The following is a 17,276-nucleotide window of genomic DNA, read 5'->3' on the forward strand; positions in this document are numbered from 1 at the left end:
GGGCTTCGGCCCTGAGGAAAGATCCTGGGTCGATGTCGAAGACATCTTGGACCCCTCACTCACTACGGACTTCCACTCACTGCACCCAGATCGACCAGCCCCCCCGTAGGAGGGGTAGACCCTGGCGTCGGGCACCTCCTCGCGCCAGGAGTCGCTCGCAGGGGGGGGGCTCTGTCACAAACGCGGTCTCTGTGGCTCCCTCCGACCGCCGTCAGCGGGAACCATCCCCCGGACTTTTAACACACTACATTTCCCATCACCCCGTACCTGGGACCCCGCCTTCCGGTTCCGGGTCGCCCGGGTCACTTCCGCTCTGTCGGCCATTTTAGGACGCCGCTTCGGCGGCTTCCTCGCGAAGTTTTGTTTGGCCATGCTAGCAATCCTGAGCGTTATTTTCACGGACTGCCTTCTCGTTACCGACTGGACTGTTTATTGTTTATGTGAACCTGTGCTGCCTGCCTTGTACTGTATCTCGCCTGTTATTTGGATTATCCCCTTTGATTGCCGCCTGCCCCGACCTTCCGCCTGGACTATTGTTACCCCGTTGGATTTGCCTGCGCTATACCAGTCTGCTGTTGTCGAACTCTGCCTGTTTAACTCCTCTTTGTCTAATAAACGGTTGCATATGGATCCTATGTCTCCGGATTCATTCATGACCACATTACAGAACTAAAGCTCATCACAAGCAGGTTTTAAATATTAACATATATAGAACAAACACTAAACACCATCATGGTAACACACATGAAACTGAAATAATGCAAAAATCTTTCATTTAACAACATTAGATGTAACATACAACCCTAATGTACAAAATTGCTAAGAAAAACTAAGAAGAAAGAGTTATTTCAACAAAAAACAAAAATTTAAAACCACAGGGAATTCCAGGGATGTCAATTTATGGTTATTCACCGTAAATACAGTTTTTTACCGTTAAATTCATGGTAATTTTTTCAGTGTACTGATAAATATCAAGTGGTCAAGCAATCTCCACTGGACCACTTGAGAGGAATGAGCTGCATGCTTAACGTTATTACTCGTAAACTACGAAATTTAAATCACTAACTCTAAGTATAAGTAGTAGCAACAGCAATGCTTGTCTTAACCAACAGCACAAAAAGCCACTGAGATACAGTGAGAAAAAGCAAGAAATCTGCCAAGTGTTTGTGATTATCTGCAAGTGTCCAAACACTGAGATGGTCACATGGTTCTGCTGATGAAAGCAGAGATCAGACGAGTTCATTAGGACGAGCGTTAACAGGATTTAAAGGTGCACTGGAAATCCTGCTTTAGCCTTCAGAACATTAAAGCTCATCTGCAGGTTTACATGGCTGACGGTCCAGCGCGGACAGAAACGCTGCTGGAGAACCCTGTGAAGACCGCTGTGAGCTGGCTCCTCTCCAGCTCATCTGTTAGCAGTAATTACAATGAATAAACACGCTCATTCACAAACACACACAACAAAATGATCAGGATGGCTAGCTAGAGCTGAACCTCCATGAACAACATCTGCTGCATAAAGCTGGTATTGGTTTGGCTTCATTGATGGCAGTCCAAAACTTGCTCTGTATGTACAATGTTTTTCATTTAAGTTACAAATATTTTGATAATGTCAGGGATTCACCAGGTTCAAACCTTTACAATAAGGTTCGATTCAAAAGTGGGAAAAATGCAGGAGGTTGGTGAATTGACAAAAAGCCTGTAATTATTTTAAGTATTTTCTCCCTCAACTTCAAAAATCATTTCAAAATCACCCTACATCGCTGCAGAAGTTCCCACCCAGTCTTTGCAAAGTGAACATGCAAAGAAGATCAAACACCCTTAACAAAAAAGGTAAAACAGCGATATAGGATGATTTTGAAGTTGACGGAGAACATGAGATGGGAGTTTTTCGACATACCTAACTGTCATGAACCGGAAAAAAACAGTTCAGGCAGAGTAAAACAAGATGACTGTTTGGCATTAAAAAGTATATAAATTGTATTATTTTTATGAAAATAACTGATCGTTTTGCTAGATACGACCCTTGTACCGCATTTAGGATTGTTTGAAGACGCATTTAAACTGCATTTTGGAAGTTCAAACATTTTGAAATGTTTTCCTGTAAATTTTTGTTCTGGAAGTGGACTTCTCCTTCAATGGCAAAATGTGTAGTTAATAGTTAATAGTGAGAATTGTTACTCAAACTAAAGCGTGGTCAAAAAAGATGAAATATTTTTATTTGTTTACCTGCTTGCAATGTGACTATTTACTTTCATCAGGGAACCATGAGCATTATAGCATTTAAATTAAGATGTTTCATATTTTAAGTCTATATCAAATGCATTTTGCATTTTTTGACACACTTAAGTAGGACATCATATGTAATTTCATAATTACCATTACTATCATTGAAATATTGTATACACTGCAAAATGTACAGACAAGAATTTATGGTAAACTGTGAATATGGGAATGTGCTGTTCATTCATTGAAATATTCATTTAAAATCCTAATAGTTATGGCTTATTTTAGCTTAAAAAAAAATTGTGAATCCCTGTTGATGCATGAAATATCATAAACTGCTAATGTACAGTACTTAAAAAAATAAATCTAGGTTCATTTCTAGCACATTCAACATTTGGAGTTGTATAAATGAACAATAAACAATGGTATAAATGAAGTTTTTTTATTGCCTTGTTTTTTTTATCGCATTTTTATTGCTTTTGTGCTAGGTAATTTTAGTCAGTAATTAAACCATTCAGATGTACAACCTCCTCTATAAATCAAGCATAGCATTACACATAAAACTGGCATGTATAGTGGTTTATTCAGCAACAAACTGAAATCTTGTTTAAATTATTGCGGAGCTTCCCGTTCTGCCGACAACTCTGAAAAAACTCAGATCTTCGCTCCATCCAGATGCAAGAAGAGCACCGAATATTTCACTAACTCTGACAACAAAGTGCAATATATAGTTCAAGATACTGACTATGTGAGCTTGACGAGCAAATCCTAAATTAAGATACAGTGGCATGAACTTTACATGAACTATCTTTGAAGTAAACATACAACTTCTAACCATGTCTGAGGTTAGAGCATTTTTTAGTTTTAGTCCAGTTATATTTAAAGAATGGCTTAGTGCAGTGCAGATGTTAATTGTGCTTCAGTGTGGCGTAGTACATTATACATGTAAGTATAAAGTAATAACAACATATTATAGATAGGCAAAACTACCTAGAATTGAACTGGCTCATAAAGGCTCATCTAGTATTTTAGTTCAGAAGCCTAAAATGATTGAGACTTGAACCCTAGTCAGCATGTGTGTGTTTGTTCTGTGAGGTGCATTTGCTCCTCATGCCAAAGTAAGGAGAGCGTAAAGCGCCGCCTGAACTCAACACACAATCTCTGTGAAGGGAAAAATCACGTCTTTCTTTACCGCTCCACAACATTAATCACAGCAGAGCTGCACTTCTGATTGTGCCGTTTGTTTCCTCACCATGGCAACAGCAGGGCTGGGTTTGGTCTTGGCTCACAATGTGCAGAGAATGAGCCATATTTACAAAGACCTCCACAGCTAATGTGTCCTCAAAGGTCAGTTATGAGCATATACACACACACGCAGGAAACACTTTGTCATCACTCACTACTTTCATATGTGAGTGTGTGTGTGTGTGTTTGTGCTGAAGCTCTACTTACGGTCAGAGCTAAAGTCGTCCACAAGAATAATTTCCTGTATCAAGTGAGGAGGGCTTCTCATCAGTACACTGAAACAAAAAACAACAGGATAAAAAGACATAAATGCACTATAATAAAGACAATGTATTATACTCACAACAGCTTTGCTTTGAGAAGAGAATGTGTGTGGTTTATATATATATATATAATAAATATATATATAAATATATATATATATAATCTCAATACAGAAACTACTATTATAATTACTATTTGTCATACTTAGGGTCAGGGGTTTGTTCAGCGGACTAACCTTAAATATTAAACTTCAGTGTGTCAAGGTGTCCTGCACAGTTACTACAGGCATGACTGACACCTCAAATTATACAGGCGTGCTGTTCAATTTTAAAGCAACTGAATTCACGATTTATGGAAATAATATACTTTGCTTTAATATGCTTTTGGACACTTAATTGCATTTAAACAAAAAATGTATTATAGTTTAAATAATATTAAATACAATTAGTTATTTTTACCGCATAAATAGGACTTTGGTACATTATGTGTAATTTCATAATTTATTGTTTTTGAATTATGGTAAAAATGCACTGATGAATGCACTGGCAAGCATTTATGGTAAACTAAAATATAATTAAATAAAATGTAATTTCTATTGAAACTTTGTAATTACACATTTGTGATGATGAAGTGATGAAATGATGAATACATTATAAATATATATTAAGGTTTGAAGTACACAAGTGCGCATTGAAATCAATTTAGTGCACTTTTTTTCATAAGGGACCTTGACAATCACATAGCAACACCCTGGAAACCACAGACACACAATGTGGAAGCAGCACTTAACATAATTTCCAACACGCAAGGTCACTTAAAGCATTTGTATTTTTTACAGAAAATAATTTTAACCCTGTCATGCTGTTACGTAAACAGTTTAACCACAGATTTACTGCAACTTAACGTCAACATTTTAGTCTGAAACTTCATCCTCATGACATCCTTCAACATGCCAATCTAAAATACTTACAGTACACTATGACTGTCAGAGTACGCTGTCAGGAGAAACGCATTGGAACACGAATAAACGTCAATAGTCTTTTAAATCGATAAACACAACAAAGGTTTGAGGGGACATACGTAAACAACGAGTAGACCCGACAGAGACAGAATGGAAGGAACAGGACTTAAATACATGGGGTAATTAGGTATTTGGGAGGAAAACAGGCGAGACGAATGACTATTGAGACAGAAACTAGGACACAGAGCACATGGGAAGGGAAAACACAACAAAACAGTCCATGGGCGTGACAATCACCACACTATCACCACACAAACAGGACATTGTGACATTTAGGGCCAGATTTACTAAACAGGGCAAATTCACATGAGAAAACAAACCCATAAAAGCACAGAGGGGACTGGAAAGTTCTGCGGGTGATCTACTGACAACGCACAAATTAAAACACAAAAGCGGTCATTTTCTTAAAGACCAATACAATCTAACAAGAGCACTGCAAAGTTGCACAGGGTCACAAACAAGCTGATGATAAATCAGATGTGTGTAATCTACACATGTGCAAGGTGGGTTAAGGTCTTTTTTTTTTAATATTAAATAATGGCACAAATACCAGTAAATTGATTTCCACAAACGTCAGTAAATCACCTAGCATGATTCATTTGAATACACTCCTCCCATAAATTTTGTGTCTGAAAGGAAAACTCCTACAAATGCATATGCAATATGGCTGCAAAAATGACTGTATCCACTCCTTTTCATCCCTAATGTTTCTTTAGTAAATCCTGAGTAGTTTTTACCTTCAAAAGAGGGTTTGCACTGACGCAAACTGTTAGTAAATCTGGTCTTTAAACCTTTAAAAACTTTACACTAAAAAGTTGAGCTACACTGAAAAGAAATGGTAACCTAAAACTGAAAACAGCTATATTATTGTAATTTATTGTAAAGTTGTAATCAAGCCAAAGATCATTGAATTTGGGTTAAATCAGAAACAGCTCTTTAAGGTAACAGTTGCAGGTTCTTCATTGGTGCAGCGCAAATTGTGTAGGCTCCCCTGCATGAATGAAGGCAGGGCCCCTCACTGCATAATCAAATCAGTGTGTACAAGTGCCATGCCATCTACTATTGTTTATTTTTGCTATCTGTATAAAACAATGCATTTGTCTTTTACAAATGGTAATACGATTAATTCATGACAATGTTTTACCTTCAAGCTACCCATAAACATTATAGTGAAAAAAGTTCTAGAGTCTGAGCCGATAGCCTCGTGGGCAGTGTGCCGACATACCTTTCCCAATCCCGTCCCCCTATCTCTCTCTCACTTCGCTTCCTGTCATTACTCTACTATCCTATCAAAGTAAAAGCCAAAACGCTAAAAGTAAGTCTTAAAGGGGTCATCGGATGCCCATTTTTCACAAGTTGATATGATTCTTTAGGGTCTTAAATGAAAAGTCTATAAAAACTTTGGTTAAAAATTCTCAATGGTTGTGTAAAACAACACCCTTTTTACCTTGTCAAAATTAGCTCTGCAAAAATCAACCCATTCTGATGGATTGTTCCTTTAAATGCAAATGAGCTCTGCTCCACATATAAACTAAAGGCAGATAGATGCTATTTACACTAAGTGAAAATATGTTAGTTGCTATTTACACTAAATGCAAATAACAATGAGTTCTATTGTCTTCACTGTTAAAATATTTCAGGATTTTCTGCTATTTATAATACTTATTACAAATAGACAATTATCTGCACCTCAATATTGTAGTACATTAAAACAGTATGCAGTAACTACATACTGAGTGTAAATTATAGTTTTAATTCAATTTATTAAATGGATGCTGCCTTATTGGGACAATAAGCCCTCCCTACACCTACCCTAACCCTAACTGATACTTTATTTTCAATTTTATTTTCAGTTATTTCCTTCATTTTTATTGAAAATAAATACCTTTCCGATATGAAATGAGATTTAAAAAAGAGAAAAAAAGTTTGTCAGAAGGCGGATTCGAACCTGGGTCAATCGTGTTGAAAAAAGTAGAACAAACACTGTGAATCCTCTGCACCACTGGAGCTAACAATTACAGCTTTTCTCGATTGCTAAAACACTATAACCAATCGTTTGAACTAAAATTTCAAAACCATAATGCCATTTTTCAAACAGCACACCCATTTCCCTGAACTATAAACACTATTCCCCTGCTTTAACACATGAGTCAGATTTGGTGAACTGTTACTGCAAAACTCTACACACAAATCCCTAAATTTCTCAGTGCTTGCACCATGTGGTCATTTAGAAAGCACTTGCATTCAATATTGTTCACTCAAGTCTGCAAAGTTTGAGCTCAATTAGCACACATTTACTCAAGTGGAAACACTAGGAGTCAAAATTTATCACACACTAATCAGAACCTTCGATGGAGATATAAGGGCCAAAGTCAGTTTACAGTTTGGTGCTTTTCTCAGATCAGAAATAAAATTCTCAAAACTACTTGTTCAACCTCCACATCATCTAGTCACTTGTGCACATCATAAAATGTTTTTAATTTTTTTTAACAAGTTGCATTATATGTATATAGTTCTCTGTGCTATAGTCTTACCCCTCAAAACATCAAGTCATTAGCTCATCGTATATGTCTTTGCAGTAAATGCTAAATTTTTGATCTAGTTGTCATAAACTGTCAAGCATATTCTACACATTTCTATTAGACTTTTTGTAAATTTGCCATGAATTGTTCAAGTGAATACTGACTTTCACTAATGTGGAGTCTACAGATCAACCAATGATGAAGCCGTTCTCTGAAATAGCTCAAAGGTACATTTCAACATCTCATGAACCTTCAATTGGAAAGCATATATAGACAGAGGACAACACAAGACTTACAAATTCTGACAGTGGACTTTCTAATTTATATTTCCACCTTTGCCCATATTTCCTTTTTCTTTTCTATTTCACAATGACTTTGTAATGTATTTATATTTTATTTTATTTTTTTATGTTGATATATATATATATATATATAGATACATATATAGATATATATATATATTTATTTTATTTTTATTTTCTTCCGTCAGACCACTAGTAAAAGTGTAACTGTGAATCCTATCCGGTCTTTTTCAATCAATATCAGTATGCGGACACAGTAATATGCAATTTCGAAGACGAAGAGTAGGAGGTAAAAGAGGAAGAGGAGGAGAAGAAGGAGGAGGACGACGACAACAACATGGAAGAGAAATAGGAAGGGCAAGAAAATGGCCTAATGGTTAGAGAGTCGGGCTTATAACCCGAAGGTCGCTGGTTTGATTCCTGCACCAGCAGGAATTGAAGGTGGGGATTGTGAAAAAACAGTGCTCTTTCTGCCTTCAATACCATGACTGAAGTGCCCTTGAGCAAGGCTCCCCAGGCGCTGGAGCAATGGCTGCCCACTGCTCTGGGTGTGCCTGTGTGTGCACTTGTGATGGGTTAAATGCAGAGGACCAATTTCAACTATGGGTCACCATAGTTGACAGTATGTTGTCACTTTCAAAACAAGCAGTCTTATGTATTTTAGTTGATGCGTGCCAGGGTTGGGTCAGGCATGCAAGAGAATTTTACCCCCGCTGCCTGTCCAGGGCCAATTTAGTCTGTAATGTTGAGGAGGTTGCTGGGGCAGAATAATTATTTTTGTTGTTGTTCGCTGTTTTGTGCTGTACTCTACAGTACAATAAATTAAGGATTAAAACACTTGCAATGCATACATTTGTTGTGTTCATCATGTGAATTTGTTTTCCAAGTTTTACCAGTTTTCGTAGTATTGTTTTGAATTGATCTCCTCAGTATGTAAAACTGTGTTGTAGTGTGTGTGTTTTTGAGGGTTTGTGTGTCATGTCTGAGAGCAAAGTTTGTTTTTTTCAGCAAGGTTGAGTGGTTTTGAGTGGAGAGCTTCATTTTGACCTGAATATAGTAAGTTCGGGGAATTGAGTTAGAAGTTACAGATTTGTGTTTAGAGTTTCGCAAAAGCGAGGCATAATTTCAAGAAATGCGTTTAAGCAATTGAGAAAAACTGTAACAACTCTCTTTTGTAGTGTTGACTATCGTATTCACACACTGGTTAATGTAAATAGCCTCTGCCAACAAGGCAGGCTATTTGCACTTAGTGTAAATAGACACTCTGAAAACTACAGGAAATACTGTGCCTTTGTAAAATAAAGAAAGGAAATAGGATGCGCCGTCCACCAAAATGAAGTTTGATTTTTGCATCTATTTTTAATGGTTTTGTTTATGTGTTAACTATTTTGAAACATATTTTGTGTAGGCTTATTTGTTTTATTCCTTTTATATATGTCATTTTATGCTGTTTTTCTCCTTTCACAAAAATGAATCCTAATGTTCTGTTGTTTGTTCTGTTATTTGGATGCACTAGAGCACTGACAGAAACAAACAAACAAAAAATGTGTTTTTTTTTAATGGGTCACATACACTTATTCATTCTAATTTAAATCTAATTTAACACTCTAATTTTGTCAGTTAACGGCTAATGATTGTTTAACGAACATGAATCATGCAGGGTCTCCCCGCTATGTACTGGTGGTAACAGAAGGGTTTATTCACCATTTTTCTGTTCATGTATGTAAGCGCTGTGGTCAATAGGTCCAGTACAGCTCTGGAAAACTCTGTGTTTGATGCAGCGTAGGCTGTTACCTTTTAATAGTGCGCAGCAGGGTGGAGCGTGCCTCATTGTGAAAAGTGATGATGATACTGGTGGGCGGCAGGTCAGGGTCAAAGGTCATTGAGGCACATCTGTGAATGCAGCAAACACATTCAGGACGGATCAGGACTTTTATTGTCTGAGCACACTATGGCAGGACAATGTTAAATCTACCGTAGATCACCATACAGCCATAAGGAATAGATTTACACATGGAAAAACATGTTAAAACGAGTAATGCAATTTAGAGTACTACACTACTAATGGTAGCTCAGTGCTTAATTAAATTAGCTAAAATATGTTAAAAATAGCAAGATATTACCGATAGTGGCGTGTGTCTCTGATAGCGCGTTCGCTGCCCAGTCGGTCACTCTCCTGCAGGTTGAAGGCATGCTCTCTGTATGGATCCTCACCTGCCTTCAGCTGCTTACTGGATAGAAAAGCCTTTTCATCAAACTGGCCCAAGAGCTGAGCCTGCTGCTCCAGCTTTGGTGCATGAGTTACCTGACAGGCACACACACACAAACAAACACACAAACACACATGCTGGGTTATCTGCTGGTAATGCTGCTCAACAGGAAATGTCTCTTGCAGAGCCTTAACACCGCTCACTCAGATTACATATGACATATAAAAGAATAGTCAGTGAAATCAAATTATTTGAAATGGAACCATTTATTGAGCCTTTAGACAAAACGTATAAAAATTGATATTTGATATATCAGGCGTTTATGGCTCATATAGTATGATATAGTAAGACCCAAACTGAGCAAAAACAGGCAATTTGGTGTAGATACTAGATAATATCTAAATGTTTGGTTTTATGATAAAAACATATAATGCAACACAATACAATGATGATAGAGAGAAATAATGAGATAAATGAAGAATTTATTTGCAAAAACAGATAACTCCCTTTTTGTTTTTTATTATGCTATCATGTTGTTATTGCATTTTATTGTGTTAGTTTGCTGTATTTTTTAGTTATTTTTTACTTAATCAAAATAGCCCAACTGCAGTTTGACTGAGATTAATTGGAATGCACAATGAAAAACATGACTTTTGAAAATGTTGAAAATTAACTCTTCAAATAATGTTTGGCCATCAAGTAAAGCAGGGGTCACCAGATCCGGTCCTGGAGGGCCGGTGTCCCTGCAGAGTTTAGCTCCAACCCTAATCAAACACACCTGAACCAGCTAATCAAGGTCTTAACAGGTATACTTGAAACGTCCAGGCAGGTGTGTTGAGGAAAGTTGGAGGTAAACTCAGCAGGACACCCCGGCCCTCCAGGAACAAGTTTGGTGACCCCTGAAGTAAAGCGAGGCTGCTTCAGGCCAGTGTTCATCTTGAAATATTACAAACAATAGAAAAGTTATTCTTGCATTTACTTCATAAAAATCAGTAAAGATTTCACAGCAAAAAGACACGTAAAGCACGAGCTGAAGGTAGACAATTGTACAATTATAAAGACCTTTTATTTGATAAAAAGTGTAAACTATCAATCAAACAACAAAAGGCTGTAGCAGATTGTGTTTAACAGGTTTAACAGCGAAGTGATCATGTTGATCATTTAGGCATTGGAAATTTGTGCATCAAATATAATACTGTCAGGTATTATAGGGTTAATGGCATTTTGTTAGGCAAGAATCGCAGCTCAAACTTGGGGATTTGTTGGGGATTATCAAAGATGAATAAATACTGTAACAAATATATTGCTCGCTGTTAAATGTTTTTCTAGTAACACTTTACAATAAGCCCTGGTGAAAAAAACAGCATATGCTGGTTAGGTAGGTTTTGATGCTGGTTTAAGCTGGTACTTTGCTGGTTTTTGCTGGTCATGTTGCTGGTCAAGGACCAGCATGAACCAGCAAAGGACCAGCATAAACCAGCTAAGGACCAGCATAAACCAGCAAAGGACCATCTTAAACCAGCATCAAAACCTACCTAACCAGCATTCCAGCATCAAAACATACCTACCAGCATATGCTGTTTTTTTCACCAGGGAGGTCCCATTAGTTAATGGTAGTTAATTCATTAACTTGCACTAATTAACTTACACTGTTCTGTATTTTCTGAGTCTGACAGTGTAGAAGTTATGCTCTATGAGAAACGCTTGCTGTTTCACATGCACATTCATCACATGATACTCATGAGACAAAGAACATTAAAATTCCACATACAGACTTCAACACTGGATACATGAACTATGGCAGGGGTAACAATCAACTGAGAAACAAAACAGATGATTTTGAAATTACAGGATAATTGGCTGCTAAATATGAAAATAAAATCAACAGCAAATGTAAATAAAACTAGCAAATGGTCAAACAATGCAACCATTTTCATAATTCATGCAATTATGCAATTATATATATATATATATATATATATATTATACAATTATTTGTACTTGTAATTAGTACACAGGGTTTCTCACACTTTTTTTCAGTGATAAAACAGTCTAATAATTTAGCTCAAAGAACCTAACAACCAAGCACATTCTTTGACACATTTTTTTGACTGTGAAATTCAATTAGGTGAAGAAACTGTGAATTCTACTTGGACGATTCAAACGACAAGTGTTTAGTCTTTGAAAAGCTACAATAAAGTTTTTTTTCTTGCAAAGTGCTGATTTTTGGCAAATTACATGAAAACCAATACAGGGTCAGTCTGACTAACCCCTAACACAACTGATGTAAGCAAAATCTGTACAGCCTTGCCAAAACACATCTATGTGCCAAAATTTCAAGAAGATGAAATATGCACAGTGTTTCAAGTCCAGTTTCATGAGTCTGTACTGTATGTATGTTTTGGATGATGTTCAAGTAGAGATCATCTTTTGAAAATATCTATCAAAGGAAAGATCCTTTCTTGTGTATAATCATGATCACATCTCTTTTAAGAATCAGTTTTTTAAAGACCACCATGTTGAACAAAAAAGCAGCTAAAAGAAGTTGAAAATCAAGCTGAGAACTGGAGATACGGCGTAAAGCATTCATGCGCTAAGAGAGAGGCTTAGCTCAGAACGACCTCACCCTCCATTTTAGAAGAAAGCGGAAACAGAGGTGAAAATCCCTCTACACTCCATAAACACTCTCAGAAAGAGCAGCGGATGCTTATGAATGCACTTAGTGGTCCAAAGACCTGCCAAACCTCAGTTCATAAACCACAAACACACACTGTATAATACACAATCATCCTGCCAGTATATTGTGTATTTTAGTATCGTACACCTACACAGCTAAGAACGCATCAGTATTTATTGCAATTTGATGGATGGACTTGCCAGAGTTGTGTGAGACCTACTATAGCACCTGCTGTTGAATTATTTGTCTTGGTAGAAGCTCAATTGTTAAGTCTGTAAACTAAGTCTGTGTGCTCCCACCTCAGCAACAATTTAATTAATTTTACAGAATTAGGGCTGCATAAAACTGAACTTGTGATATGGCTTGGTTTAATTTTTACATTTTTACTTAGAATTAATAATAATCAGTGCTGGGGGTAACGCATTACAAGTAACGCAAGTTACTTAATATTATTACTTTTTCAAAGTAACTAATAAAGTAACGCATTACTTTTTACTTGACAAGAAAATATCTTTTTTTCAAAAGGTAACGTTAGTTACTTTTCCCCCCAATTATTGATTAAAAGCTTTCCTTTCCCCATGTTGAGAGAAATCGGGAGTAAGATATTAGTTTTAGAATAAATGTGAACATGCATTAATTCATCTCACTCAGAAAAAGAGATTCAGTATTCCTCAAAATGAATAAAAACAGTGAAATTCAACTCAGAATATGACACAAACCTGCAATTACTAAATATGTTAATACAAATATCCTTTATGCATTTAATCCCATTTTATTAACCAACGTCTTTGCTGCTGACCTTTGATGATCCAATTCAACTATACTAATAAGAAATAATTACTCAAAATAATCTAACATTTTTTTTTTTTTTTTTTATTGCTTAAGAGTTGACATTTGTTTCTTCTGCAGTCTACTGTACAGACGTGAATTTACTTTTGTCAAAGCCTGAGGCTTTTGGTGTGAAAAGGCTTTTACATTTGCCAAAAAACAGGACTTTTTATATTAAAAACAAACAAGCACGTCCTGCCCACATTTAAAAAGTAACGCAAAAGTAAAGTAGTTACTTTTTTAGGGAGCAACTCAATATTGTAACCCCAACACTGATAATAATTATTATTATTAAAAATGCAGTATTTCTTATTGCAATTATCAAATCAAAAAGGCTGTGATTTATTTAAATAAATAAATGTATTTAAAATTATGGTAGTACTTTAGTATAGGGACCAATTCTCACTATTAACTAGTTACTTATTAGCATGCCTATTATTAACGTATTGGCTGTTTATTAGTATATATGAACCACCTATTCTGCATGACCATATTCTACATCCCTACACAATACCTGAACTTAACAATTACCTTACTAACTATTAGTTACCAGCAAATTAGGAGTTTATTGAGGCAAAAGCCATAGTTAATGGTTTGTTAATAGTGAAAACTGGACCTTAAAAAAAGTGTGACCAAAATGATTATTATTATTGTTTTTATTTATTTTATTTTATTTTTTTTTTTTTTTTGTCAGTTTGCCCTACAAACAAGCACAGCAAACCTGGAATTTTTAAAATCACATTTACTCACATTTTAAATCGATGGAAACTTGTTTCCACCACGGAATTTAAAAAAAAACATGTAAAAGATAATTGATTTTTTTTATCTCACAATTCTGATTTTTTTCTCAGAATTATGAGATGTAAGCTTGCAATTACACTGTAAAAAATAAAAAACACAAGTTAGCTTAAAATAATTTGTTACCCTGCTGCCTTAAAATTTAGTCAACTTGAAATGTTAAGTTGTACTAAGTAACAACTTAGATATTTGTGTTTGCTAAACTTAACAGATGGGTAAGTACCCAGCTGCCTTAAAATTTTAAGTTGATTCAAATCAAATATCTAAGTTGTCACTTGGTATAATTTAACATTTCAAGTTGAATAAACTTTTTTTAAGTTGACTGAACTTAAAATTTTAAGGCAGCCAGGTTACAAATTATTTTAAGTTGACTCAACAAATTGTTTTTTACAGTGCACAAGAAAAAACTTGCACATTTTTAAAACATTTTATTCAGTGGCATAAACAAGCTTTCATATCAATTGCAATCACCCTACAACAAATGCAATAAATTCACACACCGGTGTTTGTTTTTTTCTCTGCATACACTGCTGCAGACATACAATGTGAATGCGTTGTGGTCAATATGTCCGGTGTGCTTTAGTTTCCTTTACTGAAGTTGGTAACTTGTACTTTTACCACATCCTCAGATGTGAAAGCTAAGTGAATCACCATCACCTTACAGATTTTCTCTGCTATGAAACTGCAGGTTGCTCTAAATATGTCCTCAATCTCATGTTTAATTCCATCAGCAGCTCTGAACACAGTTAATGAGATGCATATGCCACTGGCTATGACAGAACTCATCTGCGGTGGAAGCGAACAGATGCACAGCCCGATCAGCGCAGCTTCAACACACCGACTATCGCTATTTTTCAGGCTGATGAACAGGAGATGAACAGCAACTAGAACATTTTTCTGGAATGTTTGGCACATTTTTTATGCATTGAGTGCAGAGTTTTTTTTTGTTTTTTTTTAAATATGTCTATACATTTTATACATTTTTATTTCAGTTTTAGTTTTTAAACATATCAAGTTTAACTAAATTCAAATGAGAAATGTGGCACTGGCCACTAAATAAATATGTTTGTTTTTTTTTAAATAATGTGTTTTATATCAGTTTCCATGGTATGGTTTTAGTTTTAGTTACAGAAAGCTTGATTTTGTTAGTAATTTGTAGAAAGAAGTTAATATGCTCACTAATTTGCTTTATTGTATAACAATACAGCAAGCTCTGCCAGCGATCAAGCCTTCAATCGAGTCAGTAACATCCCTGATACAAGACATCTGGTTTGTGTTGTGTGTGTGTGTCCAAGCTGTTGGCTGTTTACATGCATCAAATGGACAAGTACAACAAAACCTGACCAGCCCATTAGCAGAACTGCACTAATATAATCAGTTTGTGCTTGGGAGCAACATGCAAATGATGCTGGGAAAAGTTTGCAAATATTGCTTTCTCTGCTTTGCATAAAAGGCACGTCGAATAAATCCACTGTGGTACTTTGGGCATCTGTTACTTTTCCAAAACAGAGCACGAGAAAGAGAGATGCCTGCACTGGTATTTCAGTATTTGTTCCCCTCATAAAAGAATATTAGCCGAGACTGATGCGCTGCAAAAGGCCTCGGTTAAGGGAGGATCTGCTATTGACTCAGGGCAAATAAATAAGTGCGTTGTGCAACAATGCTCCTGAGACACTGTCCATAAAAAGCCTGAATTACTGCGTAGCTGTGATAAAGCACCCAATTTATCCCTGCGCATGTAGGCTATCCTTTTCTTTCAGGACTTGTAAATGCATTTCTGTCATTAATAGAGTGAAAGGGTTCATGGCAGAGCGGACAATCATTTTATCTTATTTTACAGGCAGAGTTACAAATACAAGGGTAGATCAGATATCAAAGCAGGCTAATGGATAGCAGGATTACTGCAGCTAATGTAGAGAATTACTATCACTTCACAGCAGTCAGCTAATGCCTATTATGAGGACAAGACCTGCACTGATGAATGCGAAGTAGTAATGAACTGATGTGACTGCAAGGCTGTAACAGTTGAGCATTATTTAAGATGATCAGCACTCACTGATGGTAGCGTTAGCTCTTTCTACAAATTCTAGCAACAGCCAACAGCATGGAAACTTGTTTTCAGCACTTGTGTTTTCACCACATAAGCCTCAGGTGAGAAAGTTAAGTGAATCACCATCATCTTACATATTTTCTCTGCTCTAAAAATGCAGGTTTTAAAATAATCCATTATTCATTGACTGTAGTAGCCTATGGAAGCTTGTTTGCACCATGGAATGAAAAATACATTTACATCTCGCGATTCTGACTTTAAATCTCACAATTCTTATATCTCAGAACAGGAAGAAACAAAGTCTAAATTGTCAGATAAAAAGTCACAATTACCTTAATTTATTTTTTTTATCCTGTGCCAGAAACAGACTTCCATACTACAGTCAGTCAACATTTTTAAATACTGAATAAGGACTTCCTAAATATTAGTAATGTAAAATTGTATAATAAATAATTGTAATGGAAAATAAAATTATTATTGTTATTATTATAATTACTCATTATTAAATTTTCAAAATGCTCAATTTTTAATTTTACAGTGAAATATTACAATAGTAATATTTGTTGTTTTGTTTATTCCGTATTATTTTTATATTTTTAATAATAACAATAATTATTATTATTGTTATTATATTTGTTTAAATATTACATTTTTAATTTTACAGTGAAATAATATAATTGTAATATTTGTTGTTTTGTTTATTCAGTAATTTGTATATTTTTAATAATAATAATAATAATAATAATAATTATTATTATTATTATTATTATTATTAGTGCAGCCATACAAATAAGCACAGCAGCCCTTTTTTATTATTATTTACATTTCATTATTTTGCTTTTTTTGTTTCAGGGTTTGTTTGTTTGTTTGTATTTTCCAAATATTGAATAATTCAAAATATTTTTTGTAAAGTCTATAAAAACATTTTCATCAAATTCCAGCACATATCTGTACATCACAGCTGCTATAATTAAATTGCATAAGCCAATATCAGTAATACACCAAAAAAAACAAAAATTATACAGACACCAGATATCATTTTTTATGATAAGTTCTTTGCCATATTCTATTACCATTTTCTAAACTATAGCGAATAAACTGTGATAATGTGAGAAATGTTGAAGGTGCCTGAA

The 17,276-nt window shown here is 35.4% G+C and overlaps 2 protein-coding genes across 2 annotated transcripts in view; one reads left to right on the plus strand and one right to left on the minus strand.

Annotated features, from left to right (window-relative positions):
- Positions 1-17,276, plus strand: part of nol10 (nucleolar protein 10) — a 327,975-nt gene that overhangs the window by 188,335 nt on the left and 122,364 nt on the right. The window lies entirely within an intron of this gene.
- galnt16 (UDP-N-acetyl-alpha-D-galactosamine:polypeptide N-acetylgalactosaminyltransferase 16) overlaps positions 1-17,276 on the minus strand; it is a 56,837-nt gene that overhangs the window by 36,413 nt on the left and 3,148 nt on the right. Inside the window, exons 2-4 of the mRNA XM_051133237.1 lie at positions 9,704-9,885; positions 9,375-9,473; positions 3,679-3,746 (exon numbers count right to left, since the gene is read on the minus strand). Of these exons, the coding sequence (XP_050989194.1) occupies positions 3,679-3,746; positions 9,375-9,473; positions 9,704-9,885 (349 nt within the window). The remainder of the gene's footprint in view (positions 1-3,678; positions 3,747-9,374; positions 9,474-9,703; positions 9,886-17,276) is intronic.

The sequence above is a fragment of the Labeo rohita genome, chromosome 17 (genome assembly GCF_022985175.1).
Source record: "Labeo rohita strain BAU-BD-2019 chromosome 17, IGBB_LRoh.1.0, whole genome shotgun sequence".
NCBI classification, from domain to species: Eukaryota; Metazoa; Chordata; class Actinopteri; order Cypriniformes; family Cyprinidae; genus Labeo; species Labeo rohita.